General features: G+C 35.7%; 2 protein-coding genes across 3 annotated transcripts; both read right to left on the reverse strand.

The window, feature by feature from the left end:
- Positions 1-556: 556 nt before the first annotated feature.
- LOC132746306 (transmembrane protein 272-like) lies at positions 557-2,859 on the reverse strand. The gene is made up of 4 exons (XM_060735418.1): positions 2,682-2,859; positions 2,152-2,262; positions 1,802-1,870; positions 557-816 (listed from the first exon to the last, which is right to left on the reverse strand). The coding sequence occupies exons 2-4, from the start codon at positions 2,252-2,254 to the stop codon at positions 557-559; spliced, it is 432 nt and encodes a 143-aa protein (XP_060591401.1). The 5' UTR covers positions 2,255-2,262; positions 2,682-2,859.
- A 5,457-nt stretch (positions 2,860-8,316) lies between these two features.
- LOC132746302 (transmembrane protein 272-like) lies at positions 8,317-13,240 on the reverse strand. Of its 2 annotated transcripts, none has more exons than XM_060735410.1 (5): positions 13,155-13,240; positions 11,989-12,102; positions 10,355-10,423; positions 9,796-10,008; positions 8,317-8,898 (listed from the first exon to the last, which is right to left on the reverse strand). In XM_060735410.1, exons 2-5 carry the CDS (start codon positions 12,092-12,094, stop codon positions 8,687-8,689), a joined length of 600 nt encoding a protein of 199 aa, XP_060591393.1. In that variant the 5' UTR covers positions 12,095-12,102; positions 13,155-13,240; the 3' UTR covers positions 8,317-8,686. The 2 variants fall into 2 exon arrangements, with proteins under 2 accessions (XP_060591393.1, XP_060591392.1); XM_060735409.1 differs by lacking the exon at positions 13,155-13,240 and adding an exon at positions 12,186-12,245.
- Positions 13,241-17,802: the final 4,562 nt, after the last annotated feature.

Genomic DNA, 17,802 nt, shown 5'->3' on the forward strand with positions numbered 1-17,802 from the left:
TTGTGAAAAGTCTGAGTGGATGCATTCAGAGAAAAACACTTATCCCGTTTTCAGGCCTAAATCAGGCAATGAATCTATAAACTTTTTTTTACAATTATCTCAAGGTCTGTAGCCATTCTTTGGTGCGCTACATGATTATTTGATACTATTTCGTTTTCTTATAACAAAATACATGTAGTATTTTACCTTCGAGTCGACGGAATTTCTGCCAAAAATGGTCCGAGTGGAAGCGTTCAGCAGGTGCGCGATGACGTAGTATCCTACCATTGATAACTGTACACACAAAATCTTTCACCATATAAACGTTTGATTTTGTCACAGACTAGCATCTACCACAATTCAATACTTACAAAAGAGTTTGTTTTGTTTTTTAGGAAAATGACATAACTGTATTCATGAAAGTTTACAAGATATTAACTTTTATCACATTTAATTATGCAACAGATTAGCATCTTCCACAATTCAATACTTGCAATTTAAGAGTTTTTTTTTTAGGAAAATGACAAAACTGTATACATCAAAGCTTACAGGATATTAACTTTATCACATGTCAATACTACAACAGATCAGCATTTACCACAATTTGATACATACCACAGATTAGCCACGCAATGGTGAACTTAAATGCAATAACCCCTATCGCTTTCAACACTTTTCGTATCTTACCCATCTTCTCTTCAGAATCAGGGAAATCTTTCTTTAAATACATCTCTATTATAGAGAAGACGGTCGCGAATAGAAATGGGACGACTCCTCCAACGATTAGGTATATAGGTATTAGCTTTTGTATAGGACAATCGTCTAGGTAAATAGCCCCTGAAAAAAGGGTAGATAGATATATGTACCTCTGAAAGTTGTATTAAATGTCGGATAGTAACATTAAGGAAATAAGAAAATTTACATTTATTACGATGTGTGCACGCGATATGTTTTACGAAGCCACACGCTGGATACCGGTATTTTGTGCGCACACGAAAGCTAGTACGTGTGAAAATGCGATAGTGAAACATGGCCACGCAATAGCTACGTGCGCACGTGAAAGCTGTTACATGGCTGCGTAAACGTAATACCTATCGCGTGACCACGTGATACTGTCCAAATTATCGTGTGCGCATGTGCTCTTAGGCTATTAGGAATGGGACTCTCCTCCAATGATAAGGTATAAGTAGGAAAAGAAAATAGCCGTAAAAGACCCCCACCTACCCCCTTCAAAACGATGTAAATATGTAACAGAATGAGCATCGAAACAGAGGCTGATTTGTACGAGGGGACGTAGCCTCCGAGTATTAATCAGGTTGCCAAGTGTTTTGATGTTATTTCTCTTTTGTATCATATTCAAACATAAAATCACGCTCCCGGTTGTCACAATATGAAACCCCGGAGGAAATGTTACCAATGAACGAGCATCTGCATATGAAATTTCTGTCGCTTTCCCTTTCTCTGCCGTCACAATAAGTAAACCATAGCAAAAAATGAGCCAATCAATGGCCATGCTCCGGAGTGCGGGTAACTAAAATACATGCACTCCAGTTAACGCACGGTGCCTGTATGTGTATACGATTTAACTTAGACACATTTTCAACAGTAAGGTCCCCTATGATACAACTGTAAAGGAGCATAAAAGAAAGGTATATGGCAGTAAAAACTGTAAGATGACGTAAAGATAGTAACATAACTTATAAGTCCCGTCTTCTGTTATTTAAGCCCAATTTGGACACAGTCGTTCTCCCTCATGTATGAGTGTTTAAAAATGCTTTAAAAACATTTAATTCCTAAAATGTTATTATATATAGTTTCTTACCCATGACGATCTTGGCGATATTTAGGCCGAAAAAGACGAAGACAATAAGTACAACCACAATTTTGACAACTGAAAATTAAAAATGGGACAGCGTTAGTGGTGAAAGCGTCTAGGGCTATCACAATGTAAATTAGAATTATGCTCACCCCTAACACACCCGCGCGTGCGCACCACACACGCACACCCACACACGCATATACACGCACGCACACATGCACATACACATACAAAGAACTGAAATAAAAGTTTTCACATTACTGGGTTGTTCGGTCAATGAAAGATTTAATGCAGAAAAAAAAGAATAAAAATAATAAATTGATGCCACAAAAAGAAGAAAAAGAATTTTGAACCTTTCAATTTTTTTTCTCCGAAGAGGCTGTCTGTAATTCCATGACCTTGACCTTTGCCTTGACCTTGACCTCGGCCTTCACCGCTACCAGCTCCGATACCCATTCCAAAATCTGAAAACAATATTGTTCTATTTTATCTGAAACAACAATAACCTTAAACAAGACTGTATTTTATTAGTTATGAAGATTTATAAACGGTTGATTTAATATATTAACCGAGTCTCTATGCATGTGCTATATTGCAAACTACCGATATATTAAGTAGATGTAATAGGTAAGATTATTAAAATTCCAACACAAACTTATTTAAGTTATCTGTACTATTGTACGTAAAGACATGAAATTTACATGTATACCGACTTTTTTAAGCACTTTTGAAAATAGAATTGATTTTATAAACCGCGTCTGTACTTAAGCAATGAAAGAAAATCAATAAGCAACAGTTTAAGGCAGACTTATTAACTTACTAAGCGCCATGTGTTAAAAATAGATATCTAAAATGAAGAAAGAAGATATGAATAAATACTTACATAAGAATTATTAAGATCCCTTAACAGTATAAAATATAAAATGGTTCAGTATTGTCATGTCTCCAAAATATAAATAACGTTCGTTGTTATTGTTATTTCTTAAACGTGTGTGAATTTGAATTTCAAGAGTTTATATATAGATGTTTGATCATCGCAATTTACTACAATCAATGTTATAATGTCAAAATAAGCCGTATACACAGTATTAATACTATTGACAACGGTATTTGTTGTATACACTATAATTATAGTAGGGTCAATTTTACTTAACCGATATTCCATGTATTCAGGTAGTAAATTAAATATCTGACGTGTATTTTAAGATCAATATCTTTTAGAATACTAGAACTTTGGTCTGTGAATCGGTGTTTTAAAAAACTCCTATATACATTATACATGTATACCAATATTATCATTTAACATGTGCTGTATAGAATGGTAGGGCTTTAAAGCAGCATGCCTCCAGATTAATGCTAATGTGTTTGAAAGTAAAATATTGTGATAACAGAGAAAGTAATTTACATATCGCAAACGGCACTTACAATCCATTTAAATTACCAATATACATAAATACCTCCTACCCCATAATTAACGCAGTAGAATTATAGTGATTGATACTGCAAAACCAGTCATAAAACGCACATAACATGTAAATAATTAATTAAATACTGAATATTTTTACTGTTCTTAATACATTTTTCTAAAGATTGAATTTCTTAAAATATTTTGGCTCATCTGGAGGCGTGCAGCTTTACAAAAAAAGTTTGAAAAACATAGCATAATCTAAAGATGACATGTTTGAATAGTTTTAATGGTTTAGGTATTATTGGTAACTACTACTGCTGCTGCTGCTACTTATGTTAATAATGATAATAATGTTTATAATAATAATAATGATGATGATAATTGACGACGAAAATGATGATAGCATATTTATTATTGCTATAATGATAATGATAATGATGACTATTCATTATTGTTATTATTATTTTGCAGGTATTGCGGCTATTAATAGTGATTATGATGATAAAGATGGTATGGTGATGATGATGGTGATGATGATGGTGATGTTGCTGTTGTTGTTTCTGATGCTGATGCTGCTGCTGCTGATGATGATGACGATTATGTTGTTGATGATATTGTTGTTGATGATGATGATGATTGTGGTGGTGGAAATGATATTGTTGTTCGTGTTGTTGCTGTTGTTGTGGTTGCTGCTGCTGCTGCTGTTGTTGTTGATGATGATGATGATGATGATGTTGTTGTTATTGTTGTTGATGATGATGATGCTGCTGCTGATGATGATGATGATAACGTAGAAATATTGCAACAATTGTGCAAAAGTAACACAATTATTCATTTCTGTAGGAATCAATATATTTTATACTTAATCAAAATGAATTAACGCTTATGGTTGCTGGAACATTATATTTTAAAGCTCAAATATTTCCAGGATACTGCTTGTTTTTCAAAATCTTCCGTGAGAATGACGACCTGGCTTGAGTATTAAGGCGATTGTTGAGTATTTTGGCGTCCTTCAATACAATAACTCATATATTACATTATACCTTTTAATATTCGGTGCACCTTGCTTCCTACTCATGTCATATTACATTCAAACTGGCAGATAAAATGAGTCCGAGACCATTTTTTTGAGGTAACGCCGATTGCGTGAATGATGTACCGAAGCAACACTGGTTACCCTATAAGAAGTACATGTATTTGATCTGCTTTATTTTTAGGTCAGACTATAGTATTTTCCCACATACTAACATTATGAAAAATTGTTCCTAATCCTATCTTAAAGGAACTCCATCGAGTTTGAAAGGCATAAAAACATTGTAATTTCTTATAATTAAGACAAGATGGGGAAACATTTGCAGAAGATAATAAGAAATTTATTAAGAAATATATTTAAAATTGTATTTTGTACTGTTCTTAGCGAAATTTGATTTAAATGCATTACAACGCTTTTCAATTTTTGGTCGTTTTACACAATAAGAATAATCATTCTGGAAAAACGGAGTGAGCGGGTGATCTGAAATTTTACCTGCATCAAACAGAACATTAATCCCTAAAAATAATTCCAGTCCTATCATGTCAAAAACCATCGGTGCAGTCCCTTTAAAATTGAGTTTTAATTTCCTTCATTCAAATTTCTGCTGATCACAGGACTGGAATATACTTTTTTAATGAATATATCCAAGTGACAAATCATCATCCTTGAAACCTAATGAAATATTTTCTTTAGTTCAAATTAGTTTCTAAATTAATTTTCATACATCCGATTTTCATCCAACCAGCTGATGCCCCATTGAACCTTACGGTTTTTCCACTTTGCACTTTTCCAGCCAATAGTTACCAGCCAGATTGACAATCGGAACTCCTCGGCTGTTATTCATAATTGGCGGAAAAGGCCGAGAAGGTGCGGTTGACAGTTTGACAGATGTCATATCAAAACAAAGTTTAAAATGCGTTATTATACATATGTTGTTATTGTAAGGTTATTGTATTAGCTCCTTCAAAACGGTAGTCCCGTATGAACTCTTAAAGTAAACCTCTTACTGGCAATATTAGTAATGTTGGTTAAAATATCATATCGTGATGACCGCCTCCGTGGTCGAGGGGTTAGAGTCGATGACTTCTAATCCAGTTACCTCTCTGGCGTCAGTTCGATCCCCGGGAGATGTTTTGGTAGTTAAGCACGGAGGAAGGAAGCCTAGTACTGGTTTGGAAACTACCCGCCTATATGACTTAAATACTGTTAGGAAAAGGCGTAAAATGAAACAAACAAACAAACATGTCGTGTACCCTTATTCATTTCTTGTATTTGATTAACTTTCATATATTTTGGTCCGTTTCCTTACCATGTCAATTGTTTCGACCGCTTGCCCCTCTCTCTGTAGGTTACATTCCTACCAGGGAATTTGGACTCTTTCATGTGCGTAAGCTATTCAACAAGCTTACGGAACGCCGGTGATTTTACTCCTGAAGTAGCGCAATCGTACCTGAGATAATGCACGAAGGAGCACCTAGGCACCTTCCTCCAACAGTAAAGCTGAAAAGCCAGCATATGACCTCTATTGTGTTGGTACGGCGTTAAACGAAACATAGATTCCGCATTCCTTTACCCTGCTTATTTTCACATTATTGTGTTACTTGATAACAAGGTGTGGTTCGAATCACGGCCAGGTTACATATTTTTCGGCCGAAGGCCGTCTGATTTCACCTTGACTTCCGCTAAAATTAACAGTAAAGAAATGAATATAGGCAGAATTTTCATTGGTCAGTTTAACAATAATAGCCTGTTCGATTGATACTTTAGAAGAACCGGATATAAGACGATTGAAACGAACTTTCGACTAATTTGCAGTATCTACCAAATCTTTGTTTTATTATAAATTCCTATTCAAATCAAATTCCATTTTGATTAAAATCAAATAATGTAAGTGATATTGTTTAAATCTAAGATGACAATTAATGGGGAAAAACATTGCGGGTAATAATGAACTGAAAGGACGAATAAAATGTTCTGTTTGCGGTTCTCATGGTAAGCCTGCGTCACATTACACTCCGATTAGGTTTACGATGGGGTACCGATGTCTGAACTTGCTGAAATTGCCAATTTGTTTAATGTCTCCGGTCGGTGACCCTCCGGTGACAAGTGACCGGTGGGGCACCGTACAGGTAATCGGAGAATTTTAGTGCAGAGTTATTTTCTTTCGGCATCCGGTACATCGCCAGTTCACCGTGGCAGACACGGTAAAATACCCTCCGATACCCGGCCGGACACCTTTTGTTATCGGTTACAATTTTCACCTCCTGGGCACCAAATATATCTCCAGTTTCCGAGCGGTATATGAGCGGTCACCGAAGGCGTCTCGACAGGTTACTGACCAGGGCCCGGATAGACGCAGTACGTTGCACGTATGGTCTTAAGGTGTCCGTAAGGATAACGTTAGGGTAATTAAACAGACCTTACGGCAGGTAAAGCCTTGGACTGTGAATTAGGCGACCCGTGTTCAATTCTTGGACAACGGTGAAGGTCACTTCCGTTGTACAAAAGTTATCAGTACCTTGCGAAAGTGAAAGAGATTATTACTGTTTAACTGCTTGTCCAGGAACGATACGGTGGCTGAACTGTGCTTTGGTATGTTTATTCAAGTTGGCTTACTGCCATCAAGGTAAATCATAAATATCACCATCATTCTCTCATCGGCCAGCGTGTAGAGCTGAATCCCTTAAATCGCTAGATTTGTAATTTGGACAATGAGGGTTCGATTCCCGGGATGACCAACTGAAATTACTAGTAATCTTTCAGACGAGACTTTAAAGCAAAGTCCCGTGCTTAAACACTTGGATAGGTTAAGAAGAAGGAGAAGCTTGTTTGGTGTACTGCTTGGCTCCTTGACGGTGGTCATCCTGTGTTGTTGGATAGTGTCGTGGTTGCGTTCATTGAATGCCGCCTTCCTTATTGGTCTTGATTCTCATATTTTTCTGGCATCTTGCTATCTGTATCTTACACTGTCCTCCAAAATCTAAAACGACTAATACTCTTCTGGAGGACTCGCCTATACGGCCAACCGATGGCGAGTATTAAGAAACTCAATTACACACACATACTAGTATTCTCTCAGTTTTCACACACGTCAGAGGTTTCTTAAAGTTTTCAAGTTTCATTTACAATCTTTTATGGAAAACTTTGATTTCAGAGAGTAATGTACCTTCCAAAACAGAAAGCAAAGAAGGGGTGGGGAAGAAGGCAAGGAAAAATGCCAACAAAAGAGGGGGGGGAGTGAATAACAGCCGGAAAATGGGATAGCATGCCATTCGAATACCGTCCGACAGCCGACCAGATATCATACGTATACTTTACCGTCACCGTACGATTGTTGCAAGATAACGGAAGGCAATTAGACATTTATCGAACGGTAGTCTGCCGGTTACCTTTAGAATATCGACCGGTGTCCAGAAGGAAAATGCTAAGGGTTTTCACCGGGTGACTGGGCGAGTACCCTTCGGAAACCGTCCGAATAACTAATGGACCACAGAGGGAGAATGGCCGCCCACTTCTTCCCGGTCATGACTGAAATGTTTCTCTCCGATCTCAAATTATCAACGGTGTCCCATCGATCCCTCTATATCGGCCGGTCCCCGCTTTTAATGTGACGTAGGCATAAGTAGTAACTTATCCTATGCAAGTTTACAAGTTTGACTTCGGCCGAGTAACTTTTTAAAGATACTTCTTGTTTAGCATGTTATGTTTGGCATTCAACATGGAATAATGATGTAATACATCTCTTAATGTCAAGAAACACTGACAATCATTTTCAATATCCATAGAAAATTCCATGACGAATTTCAATATACACAAATGTAGTTGGAGAGTGAATAACTGCTCCCTAATTAGGGTGGAAAATGTGTAAGAAGCCGGAGAGCTCATTCGGGAGAGCCACGGAACAGTTTTCCAAGGATCTCGCTCAGGTTCCACATTTTTAAATACATGTATGAAATTTTACTTCATAGATGTGCTAAATCAATAGGAAAGAGTGTGGCGCCGAAGATTTCATCATGGTTAATCGATAGCGAGATGAATGCAGAAATAAACAAACACATGAATTTTTAAGTAACATATATAAAAATAACAATACAAAAACTCGGTTTTAAATTTTAGGCGGTGAATTCGTGATTATGCGAGTATGAAAAAGCGGTTGAGAAAAATATTGAGTTGTGTCCAACCTATAACAAATGTAAAATGGCGATTTTGGCAAAACACCCGGTGAGCAATATCTCGTGCTTTCAACAAGCCATGCCAGCAGAAACTATTTCAACTTATGAAGACGAAAGTTAAAAGTAAGTTCAGTAACATTCACAGTTTCTTGCACATTAGCTTCCTTTTGACTAATCTGGACCATAATTCCATTATTCATTGTGAGTATAGTCGCAGGCTCACAAAAATCGTAAGCGTTTATAGTGTTCTTTATGAACTAACTTCTTTGCCTTCTTCATGGACCTACTTCTTTGCCTTTGCAGCAGAACATTCCGCAGCATATCACTCCGCATACACAACACACCGCCACCAATATGAGAGCATAAAATATCCAGTCTATTATTGTCACAGCGAGGGCGAACTTCATCAGGGACGCATCACAGCAATCACTCGATCCACCACAACCATCCATAACATCCGAGTAGTTTCCGAAAACCCAAACACTTCCTGCAACATCCGGATAATTATAAAATACATATAGATTAAATATCTAATTTACAGTATATAAATTTAAAAACCTCATCAAAATTTGCTGTAGCTAATCTTTTCGCCTTCTTCAGTGGCATTTATTATACATACAAATATATCATGTAAATTGAATACATTTTTATGCATAATAAATGCCGCTGAAGAAGGCTGAACAGCCGAACGTTACAGCGAGTTTAAATTAGAGTTTTTAATTATCATATCCATCAGTACTTTCAAGTTTATTTCGATTTGCACTCATCACAGAGGAACAGTTATTGCCGTAAATTTGTTTTTTGACCTCAATGGAACACCTTTAGTACATCAAATCATCAAATTAGCTTTTTATAACAAATAATAAGCGATTGCAACAACTTTTCTGTTACATGTGTGCTTCATAGCAATGCTTATCACAGAGCATTTACAACAAACGAATGCTAAACACATGCTTACCACAGATTAGCATTTACAACATAATAATGCTTACCGCAGATTAGCATTTACAACAAAATAATGCTAACCGCATGCAGATTAGCATTTACAACATAATAATGCTTACGGCACATTAGCATTTACAACATAATAATGCTTACCACAGATTAGCATTTACAACATAATAATGCATACCACAGATTAGCATTCACAACATAATAATGCTTAGCATTTACAACAAAATAATGCTAACCGTATGCATTTTAGCATTTATAACATAATAATGCTTACCGCAGATTAGCATTTACAACATAATAATGCTAACCACAGATAGGCATTTACAACATTACAAAACGTAATTATGCTTACCAAAGATTAGCATTTACAACATAATAATGCTTACCACAGATTAGCATTTACAACATAACAAAACATAATAATGCTTACCACAGATCAGCCAGGCGAAGTTAAACAAAGCTCCTATAAGTCCTATTACAGTAAGAAGATTACATTTCTCCTTCAAGTCTTCTTCTGCCACAGGGTCATCATTCTTTTTCTTTAGAGAACTTAAACCCCCCATAAAAACTGGTGCGACCCCTCCAACGATCAGGTATATGGGAATAAGTTTTTGTATAGGACAGTCGTCAATGTAAACAGCACCTGGAACATGGAGACGACATCTTTAAAATGTGAGAGGAAGAAAAGCGGTAACATTAGAGAATCAAATATGAAAATACACTGACGCAGTTTTTTGTTGTTGGTTTTTTTTAAGTTGCCTGCCTTTTACTCAGGATTCGTTTGTACGAGTCCAGATGGGGACATAACCATATTACCTCGTGTAACACCAGGACTTAAAGACTGGCGAAATTCGGGAGTGACAAAAATGCATTTTTTTTTCTTCTTCACGTTCAAGGTAAAAACGTTATGTCAGATATATACAAATGTTGAAAAGTTTCTTACAAAAACATTGAATTCTTTGAATTGATTTGATAATATAGTTTCTTACCCATGACAATCTTGGCGATGTTGAGCCCGAATAAAGCCAGGACAAGAATAACAACCACAATAATGAGACCTGAAAGATATGAGACTGCTATATTAGTTACATATGACTCTAACGAATGGTACGTAACACAGACCCCGCCTCTTCTCTTACGAGCACGCGCTCGCTCTCACGCACTCACGCACGCACACATTGCCCCCTGGAAACGCACCCAATAAATACATCGGACAAATAGACCCCGCCTCTTCTCTTACGAGCACGCGCTCGCTCTCACGCACTCACGCACGCCCACATTGCCCCCTGGAAACGCACCCAATAAATACATGGAACACGCACAAAATAGCGTATTGAATACAATTTACGCGGGAAAAACAAACTCGTTAGAATAACACAGTAATGTAAAGTTTCAAAAATATTTGAATCTTCACTAAGTATTTACTCATACATTTTACAAATGAGAATATATCTTAACATCGTATTTTAATTGCAAGAATTTATCAAATTAAAGATTAAAAGCTAACAATATAAGTACAGCATAATGGATGACAATATTTTAGACAATTACTTTTTTATTCAAATCATATCTCTATTAAGAAATATAGAAAGAAAGAAAACACACCACAAAAATATGAAAGAAATCAAATTATCAACAACAACAAAGAATGGAGCTACTTTTAAATTTTAACAAGTGTGAACTAAACACTATTTCAATATTGTTATAAGAGATTTATTTTCTTTGTCAACTAAATATGAAGTAGAATACTTTATTTGAATTCTTAACACTTAGTATTTAATAAGGAACAAAATATAAACATTATAGCAATCGCACCCATACACGTTGTGAGAGATCATTAACGTGACATTATGCCCATCCAAGTGTAAATGTTGAGTGCAACGGTTAAGGTTAAAATAACCTTACATTTTGCCATAATTGTTTTCAATTCCATATTTCATTTGCCAAAAAAAAAATCAATAATACACGTGAACCACTGATATAAATATCGATCGGGATGTATCGGAAACGTTCATTTTTTACATTAATATTTGAGCCGCGTCACGACAAAACCAACATAATAGGTTTGCGACTAGCATGAATCCAGACCAGCCTGCGCATCCGCGCAGTTTGATCAGGATCCATGCTGTTCGCTATCAGTTTCTCTACTTGTTATAGGGTCTGTAAGCGAACAGCATGGATCCTGATCAGCCTGCGCGGGTGCGCAGGCTGGTCTGGATCCATGCTGGTCGCAAACCCATTATGTTGGTTTTGTCGTGACGCGGCTCATTTTATCCTTAACATTTTTTTCATTATCAATCATTGGTAGAAATATATAACTACATGTATTTCAACTCAACTTCGAAATAATGAGCATAATGTCATTTTCAGCAGTAGATTTAAAATAAATACATAATAAAGATGTATGCATGTACTTAAAAGAAAACTGATAAACACCAGCGGCTTTAAAAAACGTGCAGACGTTGAAATCTATGCTGGCAGAGAAATGTATGCAGACGTGGTCAATGAAAAGCGCTAAAAGCCTTTTATTCATATATGAACTGTCGTCAAATTCTTTCACAGATAGAAGTCCTGAATATTAATGGGAATGACACAAAAAGAACAAAAAAACCCTGACTCATACAGCATGTTCCGACAATAATTCCTGTATCTCCTTGGCCTTGACCTTTGCCATGACCTTCACCACGACCTTCACCACAAGCATCGCCGCTACCAGTCCCGAGACCCATTCCAAAATCTGAAAATAATGATTTGTTTAACATTAAACCGCAGCAAAAATGAAAGATAAAAATGAAGTACATGCTTATTTGTACGGAATACCGTTAGGGCCATCGTGGTTATCCATTATAATCCAGAGGGCGACAATGCGACAGTGCGATAGTGCGATGACGACAATACGACAGTGTGAATGCGATAGTGCAATGGCGACAATGCGATAATAGAATGGCGACAGTGCGATAACACGATGACAATAGTGCGATAATGCGATGGCGACAATACGATAGTGCGATAATACTATCGTGTTGTCAACGTCGTGGTATCGTACTGTCGACATCGCGTTATCGCACTGTCGCATTATTGCACTGTCGTCATCGCGCTGTCACCATCGCAATATCGCATTGTCGTCATCGCACGGTCGTATTGTCGTCATCGCACTATCGCACTGACACATTGTCGCCCTCTAGATTATAAAGTATAACCGCGATGCCCCTAACGGTATTTCGTATATTTGTTAGTTAGTAGTTCACGGAAAAGAAATCAAAGCAATAAGTTACTCTATGTATCTAAACATATAGTCTTTATAATACTGCCATTTGTAACGTCGCTTTTCATTGGATAATCGTGACGTTTATATAGTTTTATATACACGGCTGCTGTCGATTCATAAAGAAATCTTACTTTTTTCTCTAAAAAATGATGTTTTGCTGTATTATAAATTCGTTATAAATATTGTTGATATGTTATATGGCCGTATATAGGGCCATATAACCTGTCAACAATCTTTATAACTAATAATATAACGGCCGCTCTCAGTTTATTAAGTAATTTCATTTTTACTCAAATTAACGAAGTTCGTTGTATAATAAAATTCGTTTTGAAGGATTAATAGGTTATATGACCGTATATAAACAGTTATTTGCAATATAACCTCCGACTAGCGACTCGGGTCATTTATGCAAACTACCGTTTTTATTATTAGTTATAAAGATTTTTGACAGGTCATATGACCCTATAAAAACTGTTGTTAGGAAATATAATCCGAGCCGCTATTTATTTATTATCACTTACGCAAGTTCTATATAAAAAATCCTCTTTAAAATCCTGAAATGTTTTGTATTTGCTCTAATTATTTCTTAATTACTTTTTTTGAATTTTCAGAGTTTTGATAATCGCAATTTAAGTTACAACTATCAATGTAATGTCCGTTTCTAATTAACTATATTTTGGCAACGATCTACTAAAGTAAGGTTAACTAAGTAGAAAATTAAATATTTTGTATGCGCCTAATACCTAATATTATCCAATAGTAAAACGTTGAAATGGTCTTTAAATTTTACTATGTCTAAAAAATTAAAGCCGCACAACTGAAATGGCGGTGTTATTAAAGCGGCGTTCATGTAGAATGAATATAAAGTGTTTTACTTAAAATTTCGTAATAAAGGTTGGGAATATGAGAAAATAAATCAGCTTGACCAATAAATTAGTTTAATTTTACTTTTTTAAATAAACATTATGGCACTCTTTAAAACATTATGTACATGGTGATGTACTATTTACAATTCAAAAATATAAGTTCTGTTCTGTTCCTTACAACATCACTTATGCAATATAACATTTTTGCATATTTTATCCCCCCCCCCCAAGGGAGGCATATTGAAATCTCACCGTCCGTCCGTCTGTTTGTCTGTCTGTCTGTGCTTCCCCACTTCATTCGTGTCCGGACTGTAACTTTGTCATGCTTTGAAGGGTTTTAGAATAACTTGGCACAAATGTCTACCACACCAAGACGATGTGTCGCGTCCAAGAGTCACATACGTGCCTCAAAGGTCAAGGTCACACTACCATTTTGAAGTTCACTTTATCATAATTAAAGTTTTTAGATACACACATTGGTGTCCGAACTGTAACTTTGTCAAGCTTTGGAGAATTTTAAAGTAACTATGCATAAATGTCAACCACATTAAGACGACATGTCGCCTTCAAGACCCCTGTCCCTGCCTTCAGGGTCAATGTCCAATTATGATTTGAAGGTACTCATTGTCTCGAGAAGAGTTTGAAAATAAACATTCATGTTCGGACTGTAACTTTGTCATGCATGTAAGGATTTTAAAATAACTTGGCACAAATGTCTACCACATCAAGATGACATGTTGTGTGTAAGACACATGTGCCAACCTCCAAGGTAAATGTCACACTAATAGTTTGAAGGTATTCATGCTCATAAGAAGAGTTTGAAGGAACACATTTGTTTCCAAACTGCAATATTGTCATGCATTGAAGGATTTCCACATCAAGCTGTCCAAAGGTATTAAGTTTGCTATAAATAACACTTCATTTCACAAGAACAATATAAAGCGAATAGTTACTTTCATTCTCTTTTCTTTTGATAATACCTGCATGCTTAAGAAACCTTTTCGGGGACAGTCGTCACTTGCGTGACAGCACTTGTTTATTATAAATAGCACTTCATTTCACAAGAACAATATAAAGCGAATAGTTACTTTCATTCTCTTTTCTTTTGATAATACCTGCATGCTTAAGAAACCTTTTCGGGGACAGTCGTCACTTGCGTGACAGCACTTGTTTATTATAAATAGCACTTCATTTCACAAGAACAATTTTTTTTTAGTCTTAAGCTACACCGACGCCGTAAAAGGAAAATAGCGACTTTCCTTCATAAAATATAAGAGGAAGAACTCGAGACAACCCCTGCCCTTTTCCCCCTTCCCATCCCTATATTATTTCCAGCACTATAAAGGACACATGAACTGTATCGCTGACCTGTCTTAAGCTACGTTGATCGTCACTCGAAATAATGCATTGTGGCGGGATTCATACCAACAACATTGAGAGACAAGAGATTCTAAATAACTGACCGTACCCTCACTGTCAGGAAAGCCTCTTGTAATGTAATTATTGACAGTGCATTACTGTGCTATATCATGAGATAAGTATATTTATTATAAGTCGTACTTGTGCATTTGGTGCTATAACTATAGAAAAAAGTCCATGATGTGATAAAATAATGAAACGAGAAACTTTAAGAAATTGAAGTTTTATATTCTTTTGATAGGTCTTAGTCTTAATGATGATGGTGTTGTTGTTGTTATTGCTGCTGCTGCTGCTGCTGATGATGATGATGATGATGATCATCATCATCATGATAATGATGACGACAAAAGCAAAAAACAAACAAAAAACAACAACAACAACAAAACCAAGCATTGTTCAATACTAGTATGTGAAATCTACAAGCGAGCCGCTTTAATTACTTGAACATGATTTACCATGTTATAGATATAATTTCGATCGGCTTAACGCATTATGATAATCAGCGTAATGTTTATTATTTATTGTATTGTATTATATGTTTCACCTTAACGGTTGAAATTGTACCATTAACCGACTATATGGCGTATGCCTTACTTATGTCGACATTATATAATTATATTGAGTGAGCAAACACGCCGGAGAACCGGAAGTTTTTAGACAGTGTACTTTAAATCCAGGGGCTATCAACCGATTTTATACTCAATACTTAAATCCAATCGCTGCTTCTGATTTTTGCGACGGACGCGCCCTCAGGCGCGTTCAGAGCTATGTCATCTACACATGGGATTTCGTTGGCTTCAATCGCGCAATGTGTCCTCAACCGAGTAACAGCCCACGAAATAGTACATGAATTTGATCCTATGAAATTCCCATACTTCGTCGGGATATCTTAAAAACTTCCATATTTAGCCTTTTCAATTTCAAATTAAGTTATCCAAGTTAAAATATAAACGTATTTGATTGATAAAAACGCTGTAGCCCCGTAGTATTATTAGTAAATTATGCTATAATTAAGGAGTAAGCTCAATAATTCATAGAAATTATAAGCAGGAAATAAATATTTCCCCATTAAACAAAACATTTTTATTAACAGATCAAAAGTTTTTCGTGACTTTAGAATAACTCGCGCATTAATAAAAGAAGAACTCTTTTCGTGACTCATACCGCGGGTTTAGCTGAATATTCAGCAGTTATTAATAAATTAGACTACAGTACAATGGTTAGTATTATAAATATCTATTTTTGAAAATGCATGTAACAAGGGAGTTTTTCAACACTTTACCACCATATAGTCTTTCATGGTAATCTTTATTGAAGGAAGTTATAATATCAGTTCTACTTCCGATTCTTGTGTTTTGTTTACATAGTTTTCTAGGTCACGATATGAGTTAACCTGCTATGAGATTATGATAGCCAGAAGATAACACTATTCGTAAAATAGATTCTGCATCATCTGTGCTGACTTTCAGACGAGTACACATTATACATGTAATAAACCAGCGGATACTTACTTTGTTTAGTTGAAAATGGAATTTAGTGTGAAATTGAAAGGGACAGTGCTTAAGTGACGTAAATGAAAAAAAAATCTAAAAAAAAAAAACACCATTAATTGCTGATGATTTTAACCAAAATATATTTAATGAGACATATCCAAGAGAAATAAAAATAAAAATACAAATCACTTATATTTTATTGTCTACATGCCCACTATGCTATAACACGCAGCAATTCTAATTAACACTCTCACGTGTATTGAGTATTATGATTGAAGTTTATTTGCATGGTTTTATTTTAGACAGTTTTTTTTTTCTATTTACATATCATTTCTTGGAATAAATCGATAAGGACACTGATTTACAAGTTTGACCAGAGTTTTTAGGCATAAATTTCATTCTGTATTTAAAAATTTGGACTTGTTCTGCTTGAAAGTAGAAAATCTGAATTATATCAGAATGGGACACATAAAATATATTGCTCTACAAATCTCGAACTTGTATGGAACAAATTTTCTCTGTTATATCTTTTGTGTGTGTTTTTTTTTTTTAAAGCCATAATGTCTCTCCGGTTGCATGTCCGTCGCATTCAGTGCTGCAGCACTTTGATTTGTAACGTAGTGGCCGTTTAATATATTTCCTCTATCGAACACTTCAAGATCCATTACTATTATACCCTGGATTAGACTTTGTTCGAAGTGAATGTGTAGGCAAGCACACGATAAAAATAAATAAATAAATAAATAAATAAATAAAAAATAAATAAATAAATAAATAGCTCCAAGGTCGAGGTCACGCTTAAAGGTCAAAGGTCAACAGTTAGAAAATCTTGTCTGTCCCGTAACTCTATCATGCGTCAACAATGTGTAGCATAATGACACAGTTTGTCAGGCGCAACACCTATACCCCTAAACACTAAGGTCAAGGTCACCCTTTAAGAAAGGTAAAATGTCAGCAGTTTGAAAATTTTTGTCTGGCCAATGTCATATATCAAGATATTTTGAAATAACTTGGAATGGTCTAGAACCATATAACTCTAAGGTAAAGGTCACACTTAGACGGCAAAAGTCAGCATGCAGCAAGTGTGAATGTTAAAAAAACTGTTTTTATCATCAGCCATTTAAACGGTCTTTTATAGCTAAAATATTTCTTTTTTTTTCGTTGTTCCAATATATAACGGGTTCATTCATGTCTTTCAGACGCATTTCTTGTAAATAAATGCTGGGACAAAAATATTTTATTATTTTCTTGTACCAGATAAATGTGATAAAATTATTTGAAAGGAATATAACATGGCCAGCGACAATAATTATAGCTCCGTGACTGGTATACGTTGTGTTGTACATAGATGTTTTCTCATTCCAGTCAGATGACAAACTAAATCAGGGAGA

The sequence above is a fragment of the Ruditapes philippinarum genome, unplaced genomic scaffold, assembly GCF_026571515.1.
Source record: "Ruditapes philippinarum isolate M1 unplaced genomic scaffold, ASM2657151v2 ctg1186_1_1_1_1, whole genome shotgun sequence".
NCBI classification, from domain to species: domain Eukaryota; kingdom Metazoa; phylum Mollusca; class Bivalvia; order Venerida; family Veneridae; genus Ruditapes; species Ruditapes philippinarum.